This window comes from Heterodontus francisci, chromosome 31 (genome assembly GCF_036365525.1).
Source record: "Heterodontus francisci isolate sHetFra1 chromosome 31, sHetFra1.hap1, whole genome shotgun sequence".
Classification (NCBI taxonomy): Eukaryota; Metazoa; Chordata; class Chondrichthyes; order Heterodontiformes; family Heterodontidae; genus Heterodontus; species Heterodontus francisci.
The window spans coordinates 9,193,880-9,219,856 of record NC_090401.1 but is presented as its reverse complement, the minus strand read 5'-3'; the positions used below and the strand labels follow the sequence as shown (position 1 = coordinate 9,219,856).

Genomic DNA, 25,977 nt, shown 5'->3' with positions numbered 1-25,977 from the left:
GGTATATCAGAGTGTGACAGTGAGGGGTGTGGGGTATATCAGAGTGTTACAGTGAGTGAGGAGTGTGGGGTATATCAGAGTGTTACAGTTCGGAGTGTGGGGTATACCAGTTTGTTACTGTGAGGAGAGTGGGGTATATCAGTGTGTTACTGTGAGTCAGGAGTGTGGGGTATATCAGAGTGTTACAGTGAGCGAGGGGTGTGGGGTATATCAGAGTGTTGCAGTAAGGAGTGTGGGTTATATCAGAGGGTTACAGTGAGGAGTGTGGGGTATACCAGTTTGTTACTGTGAGGAGAGTGGGGTATATCAGTGTGTTACAGTGAGTTGGGAGTGTGGGGTATATCAGAGTGTTACAGTGAGTTGGGAGTGTGGGGTATATCAGAGTGTTACAGTGAGGGGTGTGGGGTATATCAGAGTGTTACAGTGAGCGAGGGGTGTGGGGTATATCAGAGTGTTGCAATAAGGAGTGTGGGGTATATCAGAGTGTTGCAGTGAAGGGTATGGGGTGTATTAGAGTGTTACAGTGAGCGAGGGGTGTGGGGTATATCAGAGTGTTGCAATAAGGAGTGTGGAGTATATCAGAGTGTTGCAGTGAGGAGTGTGGCACATACCAGTTTGTTACTGTGAGGAGTGTGGGGTATACCAGTTTGTTACAGTAAGGAGTGTGGGGTATATCAGAGTGTTACAGTGAGGAGTGTGGGGTATATCAGAGTGTTACAGTGAGGATTGTGGGGTATACCAGTTTGTTACTGTGAGGAGTGTGGGGTATATAAGAGGGTTACAGTGAGGAGTGTGGGGTATATCAGTTTGGAACTGTGAGGAGTGTGGGGTATATCAGAGTGTTACAGTGAGGAGTGTGGCATATACCAGTTTGTTACTGTGAGGAGTGTGGGGTATACCAGTTTGTTACAGTAAGGAGTGTGGGGTATATCAGAGTGTTACAGTGAGGAGTGTGGGGTATATCAGAGTGTTACAGTGAGGGGTGTGGGGTATATCAGAGTGTTACAGTGAGGAGTGTGGGGTATATCAGAGTGTTACAGTGAGGATTGTGGGGTATACCAGTTTGTTACTGTGAGTGAGGAGTGTGGGGTATATCAGAGTGTTACAGTGAGTCAGGAGTGTGGGGTATATCAGAGTGTTGCAGTAAGGAGTGTGGGGTATATCAGAGGGTTACAGTGAGGAGTGTGGGGTATACCAGTTTGTTACTGTGAGGAGAGTGGGGTATATCAGAGTGTGACAGTGAGGGGTGTGGGGTATATCAGAGTGTTACAGTGAGTGAGGAGTGTGGGGTATATCAGAGTGTTACTGTGAGGAGTGTGGGGTATATCAGAGTGTTACAGTGAGTGAGGAGTGTGGGGTATGTCAGAGTGTGACAGTGAGGGGTGTGGGGTATATCAGAGTGTTACAGTGAGGGGTGTGGGGTGTATCAGTTTGTTACTGTGAGGAGTGTGGGGTATATCAGAGTGTGACAGTGAGGGGTGTGGGGTATATCAGAGTGTTACAGTGAGGGGTGTGGGGTGTATCAAGTTGTTACTGTGAGGAGTGTGGGGTATATCAGAGTGTTACAGTGAGTGAGGAGTGTGGGGTATATCAGAGTGTGACAGTGAGGGGTGTGGGGTATATCAGAGTGTTACAGTGAGGGGTGTGGGGTGTATCAGTTTGTTACTGTTTGGGGTGTGGAGTATATCAGAGTGTTACAGTGAGGATTGTGGGGTATATCAGAGTGTTACAGTGAGGAGTGTCTGGTATACCAGTTTGTTACTGTGAGGAGTGTGGGGTATATCAGAGTGTTACAGTGAGGATTGTGGGGTATATCAGAGTGTTACAGTGAGGAGTGTGGAGAATATCAAAGTGTTACAGTGAGGATTGTGGGGTATATCAGAGTGTTACAGTGAGGAGTGTCTGGTATACCAGTTTGTTACTGTGAGGAGTGTGGGGTATATCAGAGTGTTACAGTGAGGATTGTGGGGTATACCAGTATGTTACTGTGAGGAGTGTGGGGTATATCAGAGTGTTACAGTGAGGAGTGTGGGGTATATCAGAGTGTTACAGTGAGGAGTGTGGGGTATACCAGTTTGTTACTGTGAGGAGTGTGGGGTATATCAGAGTGTTACAGTGAGGAGTGTGGGGTATACCAGTTTGTTACAGTGAGGAGTGTGGGGTATACCAGTTTGTTACTGTGAGGAGTGTGGGGTATATCAGAGTGTTACAGTGAGGAGTGTGGGGTATATCAGAGTGTTACAGTGAGGAGTGTGGGGTATATCAGAGTGTTACAGTGAGGATTGTGGGGTATACCAGTTTGTTACTGTGAGGAGTGTGGGGTATATCAGAGTGTTACAGTGAGGAGTGTGGGGTATATCAGAGTGTTACAGTGAGGATTGTGGGGTATACCAGTTTGTTACTGTGAGGAGTGTGGGGTATATCAGAGTGTTACAGTGAGGAGTGTGGGGTATATCAGAGTGTTACAGTGAGGAGTGTGGGGTATGTCAAAGTGTTACAGTGAGGAGTGTGGGGTATACCAGTTTGTTACTGTGAGGAGTGTGGGGTATATCAGTTTGTTACTGTGAGGAGTGTGGGGTCTATCAGAGTGTTACTGTGAGGAGCGTGGGGTATATCAGAGTGTTGCAGTGAGGAGTGTGGGGTATATCAGTTTGTTACTGTTAGGAGTGTGGGGTATATCAGAGTGTTACAGTGAGGAGTGTGGGGTATATCAGAGTGTTGCAGTGAGGAGTGTGGGGTATACCAGTTTGTTACTGTGAGGAGTGTGGGGTCTATCAGAGTGTTACTGTGAGGAGCGTGGGGTATATCAGAGTGTTGCAGTGAGGAGTGTGGGGTATACCAGTTTGTTACTGTGAGGAGTGTGGAGTATATCAGAGTGTTACTGTGAGGAGTGTGGAGTATATCAGAGTGTTACTGTGAGGAGCGTGGGGTATATCAGAGTGTTACTGTGAGGAGTGTGGGGTATATCAGAGTGTTACTGTGAGGAGCGTGGGGTATATCAGAGTGTTACAGTGAGGAGTGTGGGGTATATCAGAGTGTTACAGTGAGGAGTGTGGGGTATACCAGTTTGTTACTGTGAGGAGTGTGGGGTATATCAGAGTGTTACAGTGAGAAGTGTGGGGTATATTAGAGTGTTGCAGTGAGGGGTGTGGGGTATATCAGAGTGTTGCAGTGAGGAGTGTGGGGTATACCAGTTTGTTACTGTGAGGAGTGTGGGGTATATCAGTGTGTTACTGTGAGGAGCGTCGGGTATATCAGAGTGTTGCAGTGAGGAGTGTGGGGTATATCAGAGTGTTACTGTGAGGAGTGTGGGGTATATCAGAGTGTTACTGTGAGGAGCGTGGGGTATACCAGTTTGTTACTGTGAGGAGTGTGGGGTATATCAGAGTGTTACTGTGAGGAGCGTGGGGTATATCAGAGTGTTGCAGTGAGGAGTGTGGGGTATATCAGAGTGTTACAGTGAGGGGTGTGGGGTATATCAGTTTGTTTCTGTGAGGAGTGTGGGGTATATCAGTTTGTTACAGTGAGGAGTGTGGGGTCTATCAGAGTGTTACTGTGAGGAGCGTGGGGTATATCAGAGTGTTGCAGTGAGGAGTGTGGGGTATATCAGTTTGTTACTGTTAGGAGTGTGGGGTATATCAGAGTGTTACAGTGAGGAGTGTGGGGTATATCAGAGTGTTGCAGTGAGGAGTGTGGGGTATAACAGTTTGTTACTGTGAGGAGTGTGGGGTCTATCAGAGTGTTACTGTGAGGAGCGTGGGGTATATCAGAGTGTTGCAGTGAGGAGTGTGGGGTATACCAGTTTGTTACTGTGAGGAGTGTGGAGTATATCAGAGTGTTACTGTGAGGAGCGTGGGGTATATCAGAGTGTTACTGTGAGGAGTGTGGGGTATATCAGAGTGTTACTGTGAGGAGCGTGGGGTATATCAGAGTGTTACAGTGAGGAGTGTGGGGTATATCAGAGTGTTACAGTGAGGAGTGTGGGGTATACCAGTTTGTTACTGTGAGGAGTGTGGGGTATATCAGAGTGTTACAGTGAGAAGTGTGGGGTATATTAGAGTGTTGCAGTGATGGGTGTGGGGTATATCAGAGTGTTGCAGTGAGGAGTGTGGGGTATACCAGTTTGTTACTGTGAGGAGTGTGGGGTATATCAGTGTGTTACTGTGAGGAGCGTCGGGTATATCAGAGTGTTGCAGTGAGGAGTGTGGGGTATATCAGAGTGTTACTGTGAGGAGTGTGGGGTATATCAGAGTGTTACTGTGAGGAGCGTGGGGTATACCAGTTTGTTACTGTGAGGAGTGTGGGGTATATCAGAGTGTTACTGTGAGGAGCGTGGGGTATATCAGAGTGTTGCAGTGAGGAGTGTGGGGTATATCAGAGTGTTACAGTGAGGGGTGTGGGGTATATCAGTTTGTTTCTGTGAGGAGTGTGGGGTATATCAGAGTGTTAATGTGAGGTGTGTGGGGTATATCAGAGTGTTACTGTGAGGAGTGTGGGGTATATCAGAGTGTTACTGTGAGGAGTGTGGGGTATATCAGAGTGTTACAGTGAGGGGTGTGGGGTATATCAGAGTGTTAATGTGAGGTGTGTTACAGTGAGGGGTGTTACAGTGAGGAGTGTGGGGTATATCAGAGTGTTGCAGTGAGGAATGTGGGTATACCAGTTTGTTACTGTGAGGAGTATGGGGTATATCAGAGTGTTACAGTGAGGAGTGTGGGGTATATCAGAGTGTTACAGTGAGGAGTGTGGGGTATATCAGAGTGTTACTGTGAGGAGTGTGGGGTATATCAGAGTGTTACAGTGAGGAGTGTGGGGTATACCAGTTTGTTACTGTGGGGAGTGTGGGGTATATCAGAGTGTTCCAGTGAGGGGTGTGGGGTATATCAGAGTTTTGCAGTGAGGAGTGTGGGGTATATCAGAGTGTTGCAGTGAGGAGTGTGGGTATACCAGTTTGTTACTGTGAGGAGTATGGGGTATATCAGAGTGTTACAGTGAGGAGTGTGGGGTATATCAGAGTGTTACAGTGAGGAGGGTGGGGTATATCAGAGTGTGACAGTGAGGGGTGTGGGGTATACCAGTTTGTTACTGTGAGGAGTGTGGGGTATACCAGTTTGTTACTGAGAGGAGTGTGGGGTATATCAGAGTGTTGCTGTGAGGAGTGTGGGCTATATCAGAGTGTTACTGTGAGGAACGTGGTGTATATCAGAGTGTTGCAGTGAGGAGTGTGGGGTATACCAGTTTGTTACTGTGAAGAGTGTGGGGTATATCAGTTTGTTACTGTTAGGAGTGTGGGGTATATCAGAGTGTTACTGTACGGAACTTGGTGTCTATCAGAGTGTTGCAGTGAGGAGTGTGGGGTATATCAGTTTGTTACTGTTAGGAGTGTGGGGTATATCAGAGTGTTACAGTGAGGAGTGTGGGGTATATCAGAGTGTTACTGTGAGGAGTGTGGGGTATACCAGTTTGTTACTGTGAGGAGTGTGGGGTATATCAGAGTGTTACTGTGAGGAACGTGGTGTAGATCAGAGTGTTGCAGTGAGGAGTGTGGGGTATATCAGTTTGTTACTGTTAGGAGTGTGGGGTATATCAGAGTGTTACTGTGAGGAGTGTGGGGTATATCAGAGTGTTACTGTGAGGAGTGTGGGGTATATCAGAGTGTTACAGTGAGGAGTGTGGGGTATATCAGAGTGTTACAGTGAGGAGTGTGGGGTATACCAGTTTGTTACTGTGAGGAGTGTGGGTTATATCAGAGTGTTACAGTGAGAAGTGTGGGGTATATCAGAGTGTTGCAGTGAGGAGTGTGGGGGATATCAGAGTGTTACAGTGAGGGGTGTGGGGTATATCAGAGTGTTAATGTGAGGTGTGTTACAGTGAGGGGTGTTACAGTGAGGAGTGTGGGGTATATCAGAGTGTTGCAGTGAGGAGTGTGGGTATACCAGTTTGTTACTGTGAGGAGTATGGGGTATATCAGAGTGTTACAGTGAGGAGTGTGGGGTAGATCAGAGTGTTGCAGTGAGGAGTGTGGGTATACCAGTTTGTTACTGTGAGGAGTATGGGGTATATCAGAGTGTTACAGTGAGGGGTGTGGGGTATATCAGAGTGTTACAGTGAGGAGTGTGGGGTATACCAGTTTGTTACTGTGGGGAGTGTGGGGTATATCAGTTTGTTACTGTGAGGAGTGTGGGGTATATCAGTTTGTTACTGTGAGGAGTGTGGGGTATATCAGAGTGTTGCAGTGAGGAGTGTGGGGTTTATCAGAGTGTTACAGTGAGGGGTGTGGGGTATATCAGAGTGTTACAGTGAGGAGTGTGGGGTTTATCAGAGTGTTACAGTGAGGAGTGTGGGGTATACCAGTTTGTTACTGTGAGGAGTGTGGGGTATACCAGTTTGTTACTGTGAGGAGTGTGGGGTATACCAGTTTGTTACTGTGAGGAGTGTGGGGTATATCAGAGTGTTACAGTGAGGAGTGTGGGGTATACCAGTTTGTTACTGTGAGGAGTATGGGGTATATCAGAGTGTTACAGTGAGGAGTGTGGGGTAGATCAGAGTGTTGCAGTGAGGAGTGTGGGTATACCAGTTTGTTACTGTGAGGAGTATGGGGTATATCAGAGTGTTGCAATAAGGAGTGTGGAGTATATCAGAGTGTTGCAGTGAGGAGTGTGGCACATACCAGTTTGTTACTGTGAGGAGTGTGGGGTATACCAGTTTGTTACAGTAAGGAGTGTGGGGTATATCAGAGTGTTACAGTGAGGAGTGTGGGGTATATCAGAGTGTTACAGTGAGGATTGTGGGGTATACCAGTTTGTTACTGTGAGGAGTGTGGGGTATATAAGAGGGTTACAGTGAGGAGTGTGGGGTATATCAGTTTGGAACTGTGAGGAGTGTGGGGTATATCAGAGTGTTACAGTGAGGAGTGTGGCATATACCAGTTTGTTACTGTGAGGAGTGTGGGGTATACCAGTTTGTTACAGTAAGGAGTGTGGGGTATATCAGAGTGTTACAGTGAGGAGTGTGGGGTATATCAGAGTGTTACAGTGAGGGGTGTGGGGTATATCAGAGTGTTACAGTGAGGAGTGTGGGGTATATCAGAGTGTTACAGTGAGGATTGTGGGGTATACCAGTTTGTTACTGTGAGGAGTGTGGGGTATATAAGAGGGTTACAGTGAGGAGTGTGGGGTATATCAGAGTGTTACAGTTCGGAGTGTGGGGTATATCAGTGTGTTACTGTGAGTGAGGAGTGTGGGGTATATCAGAGTGTTACAGTGAGTCAGGAGTGTGGGGTATATCAGAGTGTTGCAGTAAGGAGTGTGGGGTATATCAGAGGGTTACAGTGAGGAGTGTGGGGTATACCAGTTTGTTACTGTGAGGAGAGTGGGGTATATCAGAGTGTGACAGTGAGGGGTGTGGGGTATATCAGAGTGTTACAGTGAGTGAGGAGTGTGGGGTATATCAGAGTGTTACTGTGAGGAGTGTGGGGTATATCAGAGTGTTACAGTGAGTGAGGAGTGTGGGGTATATCAGAGTGTGACAGTGAGGGGTGTGGGGTATATCAGAGTGTTACAGTGAGGGGTGTGGGGTGTATCAGTTTGTTACTGTGAGGAGTGTGGGGTATATCAGAGTGTGACAGTGAGGGGTGTGGGGTATATCAGAGTGTTACAGTGAGGGGTGTGGGGTGTATCAGTTTGTTACTGTGAGGAGTGTGGGGTATATCAGAGTGTTACAGTGAGTGAGGAGTGTGGGGTATATCAGAGTGTGACAGTGAGGGGTGTGGGGTATATCAGAGTGTTACAGTGAGTGAGGAGTGTGGGGTATATCAGAGTGTTACAGTTCGGAGTGTGGGGTATACCAGTTTGTTACTGTGAGGAGAGTGGGGTATATCAGTGTGTTACTGTGAGTCAGGAGTGTGGGGTATATCAGAGTGTTACAGTGAGCGAGGGGTGTGGGGTATATCAGAGTGTTGCAGTAAGGAGTGTGGGTTATATCAGAGGGTTACAGTGAGGAGTGTGGGGTATACCAGTTTGTTACTGTGAGGAGAGTGGGGTATATCAGTGTGTTACAGTGAGTTGGGAGTGTGGGGTATATCAGAGTGTTACAGTGAGTTGGGAGTGTGGGGTATATCAGAGTGTTACAGTGAGGGGTGTGGGGTATATCAGAGTGTTACAGTGAGCGAGGGGTGTGGGGTATATCAGAGTGTTGCAATAAGGAGTGTGGGGTATATCAGAGTGTTGCAGTGAAGGGTATGGGGTGTATTAGAGTGTTACAGTGAGCGAGGGGTGTGGGGTATATCAGTGTTGCAATAAGGAGTGTGGAGTATATCAGAGTGTTGCAGTGAGGAGTGTGGCACATACCAGTTTGTTACTGTGAGGAGTGTGGGGTATACCAGTTTGTTACAGTAAGGAGTGTGGGGTATATCAGAGTGTTACAGTGAGGAGTGTGGGGTATATCAGAGTGTTACAGTGAGGATTGTGGGGTATACCAGTTTGTTACTGTGAGGAGTGTGGGGTATATAAGAGGGTTACAGTGAGGAGTGTGGGGTATATCAGTTTGGAACTGTGAGGAGTGTGGGGTATATCAGAGTGTTACAGTGAGGAGTGTGGCATATACCAGTTTGTTACTGTGAGGAGTGTGGGGTATACCAGTTTGTTACAGTAAGGAGTGTGGGGTATATCAGAGTGTTACAGTGAGGAGTGTGGGGTATATCAGAGTGTTACAGTGAGGGGTGTGGGGTATATCAGAGTGTTACAGTGAGGAGTGTGGGGTATATCAGAGTGTTACAGTGAGGATTGTGGGGTATACCAGTTTGTTACTGTGAGGAGTGTGGGGTATATAAGAGGGTTACAGTGAGGAGTGTGGGGTATATCAGAGTGTTACAGTTCGGAGTGTGGGGTATATCAGTGTGTTACTGTGAGTGAGGAGTGTGGGGTATATCAGAGTGTTACAGTGAGTCAGGAGTGTGGGGTATATCAGAGTGTTGCAGTAAGGAGTGTGGGGTATATCAGAGGGTTACAGTGAGGAGTGTGGGGTATACCAGTTTGTTACTGTGAGGAGAGTGGGGTATATCAGAGTGTGACAGTGAGGGGTGTGGGGTATATCAGAGTGTTACAGTGAGTGAGGAGTGTGGGGTATATCAGAGTGTTACTGTGAGGAGTGTGGGGTATATCAGAGTGTTACAGTGAGTGAGGAGTGTGGGGTATATCAGAGTGTGACAGTGAGGGGTGTGGGGTATATCAGAGTGTTACAGTGAGGGGTGTGGGGTGTATCAGTTTGTTACTGTGAGGAGTGTGGGGTATATCAGAGTGTGACAGTGAGGGGTGTGGGGTATATCAGAGTGTTACAGTGAGGGGTGTGGGGTGTATCAGTTTGTTACTGTGAGGAGTGTGGGGTATATCAGAGTGTTACAGTGAGTGAGGAGTGTGGGGTATATCAGAGTGTGACAGTGAGGGGTGTGGGGTATATCAGAGTGTTACAGTGAGGGGTGTGGGGTGTATCAGTTTGTTACTGTTTGGGGTGTGGAGTATATCAGAGTGTTACAGTGAGGAGTGTGGAGTATATCAGAGTGTTACAGTGAGGATTGTGGGGTATATCAGAGTGTTACAGTGAGGAGTGTCTGGTATACCAGTTTGTTACTGTGAGGAGTGTGGGGTATATCAGAGTGTTACAGTGAGGATTGTGGGGTATATCAGAGTGTTACAGTGAGGAGTGTGGAGTATATCAAAGTGTTACAGTGAGGATTGTGGGGTATATCAGAGTGTTACAGTGAGGAGTGTCTGGTATACCAGTTTGTTACTGTGAGGAGTGTGGGGTATATCAGAGTGTTACAGTGAGGATTGTGGGGTATACCAGTATGTTACAGTGAGGATTGTGGGGTATATCAGAGTGTTACAGTGAGGAGTGTGGAGTATATCAAAGTGTTACAGTGAGGATTGTGGGGTATATCAGAGTGTTACAGTGAGGAGTGTCTGGTATACCAGTTTGTTACTGTGAGGAGTGTGGGGTATATCAGAGTGTTACAGTGAGGATTGTGGGGTATACCAGTATGTTACTGTGAGGAGTGTGGGGTATCTCAGAGTGTTGCAGTGAGGAGTGTGGGGTATATCAGAGTGTTACAGTGAGGAGTGTGGGGTATACCAGTTTGTTACTGTGAGGAGTGTGGGGTATATCAGAGTGTTACAGTGAGGAGTGTGGGGTATACCAGTTTGTTACAGTGAGGAGTGTGGGGTATACCAGTTTGTTACTGTGAGGAGTGTGGGGTATATCAGAGTGTTACAGTGAGGAGTGTGGGGTATATCAGTGTGTTACTGTGAGTGAGGAGTGTGGGGTATATCAGAGTGTTACAGTGAGTCAGGAGTGTGGGGTATATCAGAGTGTTGCAGTAAGGAGTGTGGGGTATATCAGAGGGTTACAGTGAGGAGTGTGGGGTATACCAGTTTGTTACTGTGAGGAGAGTGGGGTATATCAGAGTGTGACAGTGAGGGGTGTGGGGTATATCAGAGTGTTACAGTGAGTGAGGAGTGTGGGGTATATTAGAGTGTTACTGTGAGGAGTGTGGGGTATATCAGAGTGTTACAGTGAGTGAGGAGTGTGGGGTATATCAGAGTGTGACAGTGAGGGGTGTGGGGTATATCAGAGTGTTACAGTGAGGGGTGTGGGGTGTATCAGTTTGTTACTGTGAGGAGTGTGGGGTATATCAGAGTGTGACAGTGAGGGGTGTGGGGTATATCAGAGTGTTACAGTGAGGGGTGTGGGGTGTATCAGTTTGTTACTGTGAGGAGTGTGGGGTATATCAGAGTGTTACAGTGAGTGAGGAGTGTGGGGTATATCAGTGTGACAGTGAGGGGTGTGGGGTATATCAGAGTGTTACAGTGAGGGGTGTGGGGTGTATCAGTTTGTTACTGTTTGGGGTGTGGAGTATATCAGAGTGTTACAGTGAGGAGTGTGGAGTATATCAGAGTGTTACAGTGAGGATTGTGGGGTATATCAGAGTGTTACAGTGAGGAGTGTCTGGTATACCAGTTTGTTACTGTGAGGAGTGTGGGGTATATCAGAGTGTTACAGTGAGGATTGTGGGGTATATCAGAGTGTTGCAGTGAGGAGTGTGGAGTATATCAAAGTGTTACAGTGAGGATTGTGGGGTATATCAGAGTGTTACAGTGAGGAGTGTCTGGTATACCAGTTTGTTACTGTGAGGAGTGTGGGGTATATCAGAGTGTTACAGTGAGGATTGTGGGGTATACCAGTATGTTACTGTGAGGAGTGTGGGGTATATCAGAGTGTTGCAGTGAGGAGTGTGGGGTATATCAGAGTGTTACAGTGAGGAGTGTGGGGTATACCAGTTTGTTACTGTGAGGAGTGTGGGGTATATCAGAGTGTTACAGTGAGGAGTGTGGGGTATACCAGTTTGTTACAGTGAGGAGTGTGGGGTATACCAGTTTGTTACTGTGAGGAGTGTGGGGTATATCAGAGTGTTACAGTGAGGAGTGTGGGGTATATCAGAGTGTTACAGTGAGGAGTGTGGGGTATATCAGAGTGTTACAGTGAGGAGTGTGGGGTATATCAGAGTGTTACAGTCAGGATTGTGGGGTATACCAGTTTGTTACTGTGAGGAGTGTGGGGTATATCAGAGTGTTACAGTGAGGAGTGTGGGGTATATCAGAGTGTTACAGTGAGGATTGTGGGGTATACCAGTTTGTTACTGTGAGGAGTGTGGGGTATATCAGAGTGTTACAGTGAGGAGTGTGGGGTATATCAGAGTGTTACAGTGAGGAGTGTGGGGTATGTCAAAGTGTTACAGTGAGGAGTGTGGGGTATACCAGTTTGTTACTGTGAGGAGTGTGGGGTATATCAGTTTGTTACTGTGAGGAGTGTGGGGTCTATCAGAGTGTTACTGTGAGGAGCGTGGGGTATATCAGAGTGTTGCAGTGAGGAGTGTGGGGTATATCAGAGTGTTACAGTGAGGAGTGTGGGGTATACCAGTTTGTTACTGTGAGGAGTGTGGGGTATATCAGAGTGTTACAGTGAGGAGTGTGGGGTATACCAGTTTGTTACAGTGAGGAGTGTGGGGTATACCAGTTTGTTACTGTGAGGAGTGTGGGGTATATCAGAGTGTTACAGTGAGGAGTGTGGGGTATATCAGAGTGTTACAGTGAGGAGTGTGGGGTATATCAGAGTGTTACAGTGAGGAGTGTGGGGTATATCAGAGTGTTACAGTGAGGATTGTGGGGTATACCAGTTTGTTACTGTGAGGAGTGTGGGGTATATCAGAGTGTTACAGTGAGGAGTGTGGGGTATATCAGAGTGTTACAGTGAGGATTGTGGGGTATACCAGTTTGTTACTGTGAGGAGTGTGGGGTATATCAGAGTGTTACAGTGAGGAGTGTGGGGTATATCAGAGTGTTACAGTGAGGAGTGTGGGGTATGTCAAAGTGTTACAGTGAGGAGTGTGGGGTATATCAGTTTGTTACTGTTAGGAGTGTGGGGTATATCAGAGTGTTACAGTGAGGAGTGTGGGGTATATCAGAGTGTTGCAGTGAGGAGTGTGGGGTATACCAGTTTGTTACTGTGAGGAGTGTGGGGTCTATCAGAGTGTTACTGTGAGGAGCGTGGGGTATATCAGAGTGTTGCAGTGAGGAGTGTGGGGTATACCAGTTTGTTACTGTGAGGAGTGTGGAGTATATCAGAGTGTTACTGTGAGGAGCGTGGGGTATATCAGAGTGTTACTGTGAGGAGTGTGGGGTATATCAGAGTGTTACTGTGAGGAGCGTGGGGTATATCAGAGTGTTACAGTGAGGAGTGTGGGGTATATCAGAGTGTTACAGTGAGGAGTGTGGGGTATACCAGTTTGTTACAGTGAGGAGTGTGGGGTATATCAGAGTGTTACAGTGAGGAGTGTGGGGTATACCAGTTTGTTACAGTGAGGAGTGTGGGGTATACCAGTTTGTTACTGTGAGGAGTGTGGGGTATATCAGAGTGTTACAGTGAGGAGTGTGGGGTATATCAGAGTGTTACAGTGAGGAGTGTGGGGTATATCAGAGTGTTACAGTGAGGATTGTGGGGTATACCAGTTTGTTACTGTGAGGAGTGTGGGGTATATCAGAGTGTTACAGTGAGGAGTGTGGGGTATATCAGAGTGTTACAGTGAGGATTGTTGGGTATACCAGTTTGTTACTGTGAGGAGTGTGGGGTATATCAGAGTGTTACAGTGAGGAGTGTGGGGTATATCAGAGTGTTACAGTGAGGAGTGTGGGGTATGTCAAAGTGTTACAGTGAGGAGTGTGGGGTATACCAGTTTGTTACTGTGAGGAGTGTGGGGTATATCAGTTTGTTACTGTGAGGAGTGTGGGGTATATCAGAGTGTTACAGTGAGGAGTGTGGGGTATATCAGAGTGTTACAGTGAGGAGTGTGGGGTATATCAGAGTGTTACAGTGAGGATTGTGGGGTATACCAGTTTGTTACTGTGAGGAGTGTGGGGTATATCAGAGTTTTACAGTGAGGAGTGTGGGGTATATCAGAGTGTTACAGTGAGGATTGTGGGGTATACCAGTTTGTTACTGTGAGGAGTGTGGGGTATATCAGAGTGTTACAGTGAGGAGTGTGGGGTATATCAGAGTGTTACAGTGAGGAGTGTGGGGTATGTCAAAGTGTTACAGTGAGGAGTGTGGGGTATACCAGTTTGTTACTGTGAGGAGTGTGGGGTATATCAGTTTGTTACTGTGAGGAGTGTGGGGTCTATCAGAGTGTTACTGTGAGGAGCGTGGGGTATATCAGAGTGTTGCAGTGAGGAGTGTGGGGTATATCAGTTTGTTACTGTTAGGAGTGTGGGGTATATCAGAGTGTTACAGTGAGGAGTGTGGGGTATATCAGAGTGTTGCAGTGAGGAGTGTGGGGTATACCAGTTTGTTACTGTGAGGAGTGTGGGGTCTATCAGAGTGTTACTGTGAGGAGCGTGGGGTATATCAGAGTGTTGCAGTGAGGAGTGTGGGGTATACCAGTTTGTTACTGTGAGGAGTGTGGAGTATATCAGAGTGTTACTGTGAGGAGCGTGGGGTATATCAGAGTGTTACTGTGAGGAGTGTGGGGTATATCAGAGTGTTACTGTGAGGAGCGTGGGGTATATCAGAGTGTTACAGTGAGGAGTGTGGGGTATATCAGAGTGTTACAGTGAGGAGTGTGGGGTATACCAGTTTGTTACTGTGAGGAGTGTGGGGTATATCAGAGTGTTACAGTGAGGAGTGTGGGGTATACCAGTTTGTTACAGTGAGGAGTGTGGGGTATACCAGTTTGTTACTGTGAGGAGTGTGGGGTATATCAGAGTGTTACAGTGAGGAGTGTGGGGTATATCAGAGTGTTACAGTGAGGAGTGTGGGGTATATCAGAGTGTTACAGTGAGGATTGTGGGGTATACCAGTTTGTTACTGTGAGGAGTGTGGGGTATATCAGAGTGTTACAGTGAGGAGTGTGGGGTATATCAGAGTGTTACAGTGAGGATTGTTGGGTATACCAGTTTGTTACTGTGAGGAGTGTGGGGTATATCAGAGTGTTACAGTGAGGAGTGTGGGGTATATCAGAGTGTTACAGTGAGGAGTGTGGGGTATGTCAAAGTGTTACAGTGAGGAGTGTGGGGTATACCAGTTTGTTACTGTGAGGAGTGTGGGGTATATCAGTTTGTTACTGTGAGAAGTGTGGGGTCTATCAGAGTGTTACTGTGAGGAGCGTGGGGTATATCAGAGTGTTGCAGTGAGGAGTGTGGTGTATATCAGTTTGTTACTGTTAGGAGTGTGGGGTATATCAGAGTGTTACAGTGAGGAGTGTGGGGTATATCAGAGTGTTGCAGTGAGGAGTGTGGGGTATACCAGTTTGTTACTGTGAGGAGTGTGGGGTCTATCAGAGTGTTACTGTGAGGAGCGTGGGGTATATCAGAGTGTTGCAGTGAGGAGTGTGGGATATACCAGTTTGTTACTGTGAGGAGTGTGGAGTATATCAGAGTGTTACTGTGAGGAGCGTGGGGTATATCAGAGTGTTACTGTGAGGAGTGTGGGGTATATCAGAGTGTTACTGTGAGGAGCGTGGGGTATATCAGAGTGTTACAGTGAGGAGTGTGGGGTATATCAGAGTGTTACAGTGAGGAGTGTGGGGTATACCAGTTTGTTACTGTGAGGAGTGTGGGGTATATCAGAGTGTTACAGTGAGAAGTGTGGGGTATATTAGAGTGTTGCAGTGAGGGGTGTGGGGTATATCAGAGTGTTGCAGTGAGGAGTGTGGGGTATACCAGTTTGTTACTGTGAGGAGTGTGGGGTATATCAGTGTGTTACTGTGAGGAGCGTCGGGTATATCAGAGTGTTGCAGTGAGGAGTGTGGGGTATATCAGAGTGTTACTGTGAGGAGTGTGGGGTATATCAGAGTGTTACTGTGAGGAGCGTGGGGTATACCAGTTTGTTACTGTGAGGAGTGTGGGGTATATCAGAGTGTTACTGTGAGGAGCGTGGGGTATATCAGAGTGTTGCAGTGAGGAGTGTGGGGTATATCAGAGTGTTACAGTGAGGGGTGTGGGGTATATCAGTTTGTTTCTGTGAGGAGTGTGGGGTATATCAGAGTGTTAATGTGAGGTGTGTGGGGTATATCAGAGTGTTACTGTGAGGAGTGTGGGGTATATCAGAGTGTTACTGTGAGGAGTGTGGGGTATATCAGAGTGTTACAGTGAGGGGTGTGGGGTATATCAGAGTGTTAATGTGAGGTGTGTTACAGTGAGGGGTGTTACAGTGAGGAGTGTGGGGTATATCAGAGTGTTGCAGTGAGGAATGTGGGTATACCAGTTTGTTACTGTGAGGAGTATGGGGTATATCAGAGTGTTACAGTGAGGAGTGTGGGGTATATCAGAGTGTTACAGTGAGGAGTGTGGGGTATATCAGAGTGTTACTGTGAGGAGTGTGGGGTATATCAGAGTGTTACAGTGAGGAGTGTGGGGTATACCAGTTTGTTACTGTGGGGAGTGTGGGGTATATCAGAGTGTTACAGTGAGGGGTGTGGGGTATATCAGAGTTTTGCAGTGAGGAGTGTGGGGTATATCAGAGTGTTGCAGTGAGGAGTGTGGGTATACCAGTTTGTTACTGTGAGGAGTATGGGGTATATCAGAGTGTTACAGTGAGGAGTGTGGGGTATATCAGAGTGTTACAGTGAGGAGGGTGGGGTATATCAGAGTGTGACAGTGAGGGGTGTGGGGTATACCAGTTTGTTACTGTGAGGAGTGTGGGGTATACCAGTTTGTTACTGAGAGGAGTGTGGGGTATATCAGAGTGTTGCTGTGAGGAGTGTGGGCTATATCAGAGTGTTACTGTGAGGAACGTGGTGTATATCAGAGTGTTGCAGTGAGGAGTGTGGGGTATACCAGTTTGTTACTGTGAAGAGTGTGGGGTATATCAGTTTGTTACTGTTAGGAGTGTGGGGTATATCAGAGTGTTACTGTACGGAACTTGGTGTCTATCAGAGTGTTGCAGTGAGGAGTGTGGGGTATATCAGTTTGTTACTGTTAGGAGTGTGGGGTATATCAGAGTGTTACAGTGAGGAGTGTGGGGTATATCAGAGTGTTACTGTGAGGAGTGTGGGGTATACCAGTTTGTTACTCTGAGGAGTGTGGGGTATATCAGAGTGTTACTGTGAGGAACGTGGTGTAGATCAGAGTGTTGCAGTGAGGAGTGTGGGGTATATCAGTTTGTTACTGTGAGGAGTGTGGGGTATATCAGAGTGTTACTGTGAGGAGTGTGGGGTATATCAGAGTGTTACTGTGAGGAGTGTGGGGTATATCAGAGTGTTACAGTGAGGAGTGTGGGGTATATCAGAGTGTTACAGTGAGGAGTGTGGGGTATACCAGTTTGTTACTGTGAGGAGTGTGGGTTATATCAGAGTGTTACAGTGAGAAGTGTGGGGTATATCAGAGTGTTGCAGTGAGGAGTGTGGGGGATATCAGAGTGTTACAGTGAGGGGTGTGGGGTATATCAGAGTGTTAATGTGAGGTGTGTTACAGTGAGGGGTGTTACAGTGAGGAGTGTGGGGTATATCAGAGTGTTGCAGTGAGGAGTGTGGGTATACCAGTTTGTTACTGTGAGGAGTATGGGGTATATCAGAGTGTTACAGTGAGGAGTGTGGGGTAGATCAGAGTGTTGCAGTGAGGAGTGTGGGTATACCAGTTTGTTACTGTGAGGAGTTTGGGGTATATCAGAGTGTTACAGTGAGGGGTGTGGGGTATATCAGAGTGTTACAGTGAGGAGTGTGGGGTATACCAGTTTGTTACTGTGGGGAGTGTGGGGTATATCAGTTTGTTACTGTGAGGAGTGTGGGGTATATCAGTTTGTTACTGTGAGGAGTGTGGGGTATATCAGAGTGTTGCAGTGAGGAGTGTGGGGTTTATCAGAGTATTACAGTGAGGGGTGTGGGGTATATCAGAGTGTTACAGTGAGGAGTGTGGGGTTTATCAGAGTGTTACAGTGAGGAGTGTGGGGTATACCAGTTTGTTACTGTGAGGAGTGTGGGGTATACCAGTTTGTTACTGTGAGGAGTGTGGGGTATACCAGTTTGTTACTGTGAGGAGTGTGGGGTATATCAGAGTGTTACAGTGAGGAGTGTGGGGTATACCAGTTTGTTACTGTGAGGAGTATGGGGTATATCAGAGTGTTACAGTGAGGAGTGTGGGGTAGATCAGAGTGTTGCAGTGAGGAGTGTGGGTATACCAGTTTGTTACTGTGAGGAGTATGGGGTATATCAGAGTGTTACAGTGAGGGGTGTGGGGTATATCAGAGTGTTACAGTGAGGAGTGTGGGGTATACCAGTTTGTTACTGTGGGGAGTGTGGGGTATATCAGTTTGTTACTGTGAGGAGTGTGGGGTATATCAGTTTGTTACTGTGAGGAGTGTGGGGTATATCAGAGTGTTGCAGTGAGGAGTGTGGGGTTTATCAGAGTGTTACAGTGAGGGGTGTGGGGTATATCAGAGTGTTACAGTGAGGAGTGTGGGGTTTATCAGAGTGTTACAGTGAGGAGTGTGGGGTATACCAGTTTGTTACTGTGAGGAGTGTGGGGTATACCAGTTTGTTACTGTGAGGAGTGTGGGGTATACCAGTTTGTTACTGTGAGGAGTGTGGGGTATATCAGAGTGTTACAGTGAGGAGTGTGGGGTATACCAGTTTGTTACTGTGAGGAGTGTGGGGTATACCAGTTTGTTACTGTGAGGAGTGTGGGGTATATCAGTTTGTTACTGTGAGGAATGTGGGGTATATCAGAGTGTTAATGTGAGGTGTGTTGCAGTGAGGGGTGTGGAAGATTGATAGTTGGGTGACATCTCTCTGACGTCTGTTCCTGGTCCCTTAGCTGTGGCATCCGACAGGATCTCCATCCAATCAATGGGTCACATGACAGCAGTGTTATCACCACAGAATCTGATATCGTGTAACACACGGAACCAGCAAGGCTGTCATGGTGGGCGGATTGATGGTGCTTGGTGGTACCTGAGGCGCCGTGGGTAAGTACCCTCGACACTTGTCGATCTGAAATAGGAGTGTTACTGTGCAGTGAATCAGGGACTGGCTGCAACCAGTGCCACAGCCTACTTGCCTACTGGTTTTAACCTAGAATAGGTGTACTAATGTTATAGTACAGACCGTCAGGCGGTGAAGGATAGAACTGGGACCAATCTTTACATACTTTTACAAGCTTTTAATTGCAGAGATACACATCACCGACATGTACCTCCTAAACCAACCACCACAGTTTCACTTTGTTCCTATTTATAGGAACACAAATGAATCTCCAATTAATGCCCACCACCTGTATATAATTTAATACCCAATTAAATTTCACTTTGTAAATTAATATTAAAATTTACATGTACAATCAAATTTCAAAATAAATTGATTCAAAGACCCCAATATTCTGTACAAAGCATTATATAACAAGACACTACTCATCTGGAACCTCTAACAATTTCACTGTAAATGCATTTCTTTTTGTAAAGCATTTCAACAGTTGATGTCTTGCATCAATCCATTTAATTTTAGAGATTTCCTTTCTCTCCAGCATTTGTTTCAAGCCAGCAAGGTCAATAGGTAACCTTTTCCCACTCACACTTTTCATAGAGTTTATCCCACAATGAGCGATTAACTACATAACATTCAATGGGTATCCTCGCTTCAGGGCACCCATTGTACAGAATCTCACCTAAAGTCATGGAATTGTCATATTCGGCCTGTCATTTCCCTGCTGCTCTCTGCAAAACCAATTAGCTAGTCCCACTGCTCACCCTTTTCCCGTAGCCCTGCAATGTTTTTCTCTTCAGATAATTATCCAATTCCATTTTTGAAAGCTGCAATTGTATCTGCCTCCACCACACTCTCAGGCAGTGCATTCCAGATCCTGACCACTCGCTGTGTAAAACAGTTTTTCCTCATGTCACCTCTCGATCATGTGCCAATCACCTTAAATCAGCGTCCTGCGGTTCTCAACCCTTCTGCCAATGGGAAGAATATCTGTCTATCCTAAACCCCTCATGATACTTGAACACTTCTTTCAAATCTCTTCTTAACCCCCTCTTCTTTAAAGAGAACAACCCAAGCTTCTCCAGTGTATCCACATAACTGAAGTCCCTCATCCCTGGAAGCATTCTTGAATTCTGCAAAATATTTGATAAATAGAATCCCACACCTACTGCCTCCACAAGAGTTTCGGCAGCTAAAGTACTTTTAACAACCCTTTTTTCCCCTTACCTTCATAAGCTAAATGACAACTTTTCCCATTCTCACCCATCAGATATGTTATGAACCCAGCTGCACTAGAATAACCATCAGGAAGATTAGCGTGTGAAGCATTGCTAAAAATGACTTGCTCCACTTATGTGACGATGCTGGTTGCCTCCAACTATCTAATTCCATTTGTTTTGTCTCTCTTATTAGTTTATCTTCAAGTTCATTGGCAGCTACCAGTACTTCATGGTCATGAGTCATGGTCAGGTACAGCAAGTAATTAGGAAGGCAAATGAAATTTTGTCCTTCGTTGCTAAAGGGATTGAGTTTAAAAGCAGAGAGGTTATGTTGCAGCTGAAGAAGGTACTGGTGAGGCCGCACCTGGAGTACTGTGTGTAGTTTTGGTCTCCTTACTTGAGAAAGGATGTACTGGCACTGGAGAGGGTGCAGAGGAGGTTCACTCGGTTGATTCCGGAGTTGAGGGGGTTGGCTCATGAGGAGAGACTGAGTAGATTGGGATTATATTCATTGGAATTCAGAAGAATGAGGGGGGATCTTATAGAAACATCTAAAATTATGAAGGGAATAGATAAGATACAAGTAGAGAGGATGTTTCCACTGGCAGGTGAAGCTAGGACAAGAGGGCATAGCCTCAAGATTAGAGGGAGCAGATTTAGGACTGAATTAAGAAGGAACTTCTTCACCCTGAGGGTTGTTAATCTATGGAATTCCTTGCCCAGTGAAGTAGTTGACGTTCAGTAAACGTTTTTAAAGCTAAGGTTGATATCTTTTTGAACAATAAAGGAATTAAGGGATACGGTGAGAGCGCGGGTAAGTGGATCTGAGTCCACGAAAAGATCAGCCATGATCTTATTGAATGGCGGAGCAGGCTCGAGGGGCCGGACGGCCTACTCCTGCTCCTAGTTCTTATGATTATGATCTTATGAGGACTTCTGCTTCTAGCTCTATTCTGAGACTGTTCTGTGGCCTTTATTTCATTGTCTAATCTATTCAAGCTACAGCTGCTACTATAATAAAAGCAAAATACTGCGGATGCTGGAAATCTGAAACAAAAACAAGAAATGCTGGATTCACTCAGCAGGTCTGGCAGCATCTGTGGAAAGAGAAGCAGAGTTAACGTTTCGGGTCAGTGACCCTTCTTCGGAACTGACAAATATTAGAAAAGTCACAGATTATAAACAAGTGAGGTGGGGGTTGGGCAAGAGATAACAAAGGAGAAGGTGCAGATTGGACCAGGACACATTGCTGACCAAAAGGTCACGGAGCAAAGGCAAACAATATGTTAATGGTGTTTTGAAAGACAAAGCATTAGTACAGATTAGGTGTGAATATACTGAATATAGAACATCAGCAAGTGCAAACCTGAAGAAAAACAACCTGAAAAAAACAGTGGGTAAGCAAACTGAACAAACTAAGATGAAATGAAATAAATGCAAAAAATGTAAAAAGGAATGCAAAAAAAAAAAGGAAGAAAAAATAACTAAAAATGAAAGTAAAGTGGGGGGCTGTCATGCTCTGAAATTATTGAACTCAATGTTCAGTCCGGCAGGCTGTAGTGTGCCTAATCGGTAGATGAGATGCTGTTCCTCGAGCTTGCGTTGATGTTCACTGGAACACTGCAGCAATCCCAGGACAGAGATGTGAGCATGAGAGCAGGGGGGAGTGTTGAAATGGCAAGCAACCGGAAGCTCAGGGTCCTGCTTGCGGACTGAGCGGAGATGTTCCGCAAAGCGGTCACCCAGTCTGCGCTTGGTCTCCCCAATGTAGAGGAGACCACACTGTGAGCAGCGAATACAGTATACTACATTGAAAGAAGTACAAGTAAATCGCTGCTTCACCTGAAAGGAGTGTTTGGGGCCTGGGATAGTGAGGAGAGAGGAGGTAAATGGGCACTTGCTGATGTTCTATATTCAGTATATTCACACCTAATCTGTACTAATGCTTTGTCTTTCAAAACACCATTAACATATTGTTTGCCTTTGCTCTGTGACCTTTTGGTCAGCTATGTGGCCTGGTCCAATCTGCACCTTCTCCTTTGTTATCTCTTGCCCAACCCCCACTTCACTTGTTTATAATCTGTGACTTTTCTAATATTTGTCAGTTCCGAAGAAGGGTCACTGACCCGAAACGTTAACTCTGCTTCTCTTTCCACAGATGCTGCCAGACCTGCTGAGTGAATACAGCTGCTACTGCTATTTTTATGTCTGTCAGGATTACTACTGCGAGATCTCCCTTTCGCACTATTGGACGTTCTTTCTCCAGTACATGTTTTCTGATGCAAGAATCACTTCCAAACCCACTATTAGAACTTGCACTGCACTTTCTTACTCTCCACCCTTTCACCCCATTCTGCCAGTCCATGGACCTCTCATTTTGGCCATCATCCTGAACATTCAACCAATATTTAAACTTGCTAGTAGCTTTTCCTACATGTCCCACAATTCTTCCATCCCTCCATTCACTGGACCCAAGTACCCAAAATCTGGGCAATTGGTCTTTGGATGTGATCGTTCTGTTATATGTGTCATGATCACTCACATTGCCATTATTCAGCCATTAATCCACCCCATTCTCTTCCTCAGGATCTTTATCACAAAACACATGAGATTTGAGGTATAAGGTGCTTCATTTACTACTATCAGCTGCTCAGAGTCTGAGATTTTGTAATTAATCCCAATTAATTGTGAAGATTGTACTTTAACAATTTGATTGTCATGTTTGATAAGTACTGTATTACCATCATGACCTTCTACCTTACCAGGGCCTTTCCATTCCCTATGACTCTCTCTTTTATAAGACACTAAATCTCCTGAATTAAATTCTGTTTCATATGGTCTGCTATGATGCCTCAGAGCTTGTCAAATTTTCTCAGAGACCTCAACCATCTGGAATGAATTCTTTGCATGAACCACCTGGGTGGTTGTCAACTTGAAGTCTGGTTGATCAGCTACGATTTTATACAGCATTTCATCGATCACCGCATGATTCCTTTCACAGAGTGCATTGTGGAAAGGACTTTCACCTGTGGATTCATGATTGTGCTGCTCATGTTTTCACACGTCTCTGAACTCGTCATTGGCAAATTCCCCTCCATTATCAGTCAGAAACTTTGCTAGTGCCCCAAGTCTGGTTCCTATCCATTTTTCCATGATTTTGTCAATAATAACCCTTTTGCCCTTATCATGTATTATTGTGGAAAGACTAAATCTGGCCACCAGGCCTATAAAATGTAGGTTGTCTTTCTCCCATGTCTTTAGATCCCTGGTGATTACCTTGTTAAAGCCACGTGCCAATGTAAGGCTTAGAATAGGACAGGATCGCATCCTTTGATACTTTTTACAGATTTCACACTTCTCACTCATCTCTTCTTTTGGCTTCATATACTCTTCATCACCACACCTGCATCTCTTAGCGGGATTGAACAGATAAGGTTTCTTACTAGACTACATGAGTACTTACAAAATGGCTTACTTCTGCTATTTTACAGGGAATTACAATTCTCTTTCGTGACCTCAATGTGTTTTGGTCACCAAACCTAAAGCAAGTAGTACTTTTATATTCCTTAACCTTGCATCAATCCTCACTATTCGGTGAACCAAAATAACATTTTAACCAAAAGTAAAATACTGCAGCTGCTGGAAATCTGAAATATAAACAGAAAATGCTGAAATACTCAACTAATCTGGCAGCATCTGTGGAGAAAGAAACCAAATTACCATTTCAGATCAGTGAGTTCTGATGAAAGGTCATCGACCTGAAACTTTAACTCTCTTTCTCTCGCTCCAGATGCTACCCTTCTTCGGAACTTCAGTAATTTAAATGCTAGTACCGATCCAGGTATCCCCAAATTGAATTTCATCAATCTGTTATACAATCTGTTAAAGTCCGTGATATATTCTTCCATAGAATGACCATCTGTTTTCTGAAATCTATTAAATTCTGACCATGCTTCATAGGCATTTAACTGATCACCTTTCTCATAATGTTCGTCCTAGAACTTTTCTGAAATTTTTTTTTATTTTCCAACTTTCATGTTATAGTAAGGATTGTCAGGCGGTGAAAGGACTGGAATCAATCTTTACATACTTGTATCAGCATTTTTTACAAAGATACATATGACCGACATTCACCTCCTAACCTAATCACCACAGTTTCAGTCTGTTCCTCTTTATAGGGGCACAAGTGAATCCTTAGTTAATTCCCACAATCTGCAAACAATTCATATACAATTAACGTAACAGTCTGTGTCAAGTAACAGTGGAGCACAGATCGGTACCAACCAGTACTGTGGACATCATGCCAGCCACAGTATGGAGTCTTCCTTCCCCCCTCAGTAGGCCCTGTAGGCCATAGGGGCCTGTAATCACTTGGCACAAGGAACATAGAGTTTTATTTTATAACTGTTCTTGAAATCTGTTGACCCTACTAAGCTGGTATTTATTTTTAGTTTCTGTCAGGGTTTTAGGGGTTAACCACACAGTGTGGGATTGGACTCATATGTCGGCCCAGACCAGGTAGAGGTGACAGTTTCCTTTCCCATTTCTGAACTAGTTGTATTTTTATGACAATCCGGAAGCTTTCCTGGTGTTAGTCCACTTGACAGGCTGAGGTTTTAACTTGGGACCTCTGAGTTGCCCATCCAGTCCCATAACCACTCGGCTATTGAAAAAGAATAAAGGAACTTGCATTTATGTAGCACTTTTCACAACCTCAGGATGTCCCAAAACACTTTACAGCCAATGAAGTACTTTTGAAGTGTAGTCACTGGCATAATATAGGAAATGCAGCAGCCAATTTGCACAAAGCAAACCCCCCCCCCAAAACAACAATGTGATAATGACCAGATAATGTGTGTTAGTGATGTTGGATGAGGGATAAAATTGTCTGGGACATTGGGTAGAAGTCCCCTACTCTGCTTCAAAATAGTGCCATGGGATCTTTTACTTCCACGTGGGATTGCAGATGGGGCCTCTAATACCTCATTCAAAAGACGGTACATCTGACAGTGCAGCACTCCCTCAGTACTGCACTGATTTCCAAATTACAACAGCAATTATGTGTTAAATGTATTTCATTGGCTGTGAAACACTTTGGGATGTCCCGAGGTTGTGAAAGGCACTATACAAATTCAGTTTCCTTCTTTATCTTTCAGTAATCTAGGTTATGTGTTCAAGTGTCTGGATCGGGACATGAACCCATAGGCTCGGCAGCTGGGAATGCAGGTCAGGAATGGAATGGAGAGAGTACTGTGGTGTCAACTCCACCGTCTCATAAATCAGGAGAGAAACTCTTAACAGTCAACAGATTTGGTATAAAAATTATGAGTTGCTTTTTTTCCAAACATAAACCAATATAGATTGACAGTTGGTTTATCAACCTCATTAGTGATTTATTTAATCTCTAACAGGTTAGAGCTCTATACAAAAATTATATTGCTGCATCTGAAAATGCTTTACAAAAAACTTTTAAAAAGTCCTACCTGTTAACCCGCACGTGTTTAAGAAGGATCTGCTCACCCACCACAATAGAACGATACAGCACAGAAGGAGGCCATTCGGCCCATTGTACCTTTGCTGGTTGCTTGGTAGAACAATCCAATCAGTCCCATTCCCCTGCTATTCCCCCATAGCCATGTAATCTGCTTCCCTTCAATTATTTATCCAGTTCCCTCTTGAAGGTTACAATTGCTTCTGCTTCTACCTCCTTTCAGGAAGAGCATTCCAGATCATTATCATAATTCATGATGGAGAAATGAATAGAAGGATATGCTGACAGGGTTACCTGAAATAAAGTGGGAGGAGGCTCACGTACATAAACACTGGCATTGGCCAGTTGGGCCGAATGGCCTGTTTCTGTGCTGCAAGATCGATCTAACATCCTACGACAGATTTGTACCTTGCCCATGCAGTGCAACCTGCTGTTCAACTGCCATCATTTTGCATAGTAGTCTCAGAAACAGCAAAAATTCCAGTATCTAGGTGGATCTGACTCATCACAAATTACTTGTTCTATTTAAACAACAAGACCTGGGAGTGAGGACAACAATTCTGTGTCCTGTGCAGTTGTATTAAAAGGGAAAGAAAGTCTAAAGATGAATATTTCCCAGACCGTCGGACTCCACATCGGATCTGGTTCAACTTCACTGACTCATTCAAATTCAAATTGGTTTGAATCGAGCAGCTGTGTGAACTGCCCCTGCTGCTGTTGTCACGGTAATGATCTCGGGGCTGGGT

At 45.4% G+C, this 25,977-nt stretch overlaps 1 protein-coding gene across 3 annotated transcripts in view; it reads left to right on the top strand.

The window, feature by feature from the left end:
* Positions 1–25,977, top strand: part of tinagl1 (tubulointerstitial nephritis antigen-like 1) — a 266,899-nt gene that overhangs the window by 115,807 nt on the left and 125,115 nt on the right. For all 3 annotated transcript variants that reach the window (XM_068011091.1, XM_068011092.1, XM_068011093.1), the window contains one exon: positions 18,357–18,507. In XM_068011091.1, the coding sequence (XP_067867192.1) occupies positions 18,357–18,507 (151 nt within the window). The remainder of the gene's footprint in view (positions 1–18,356; positions 18,508–25,977) is intronic.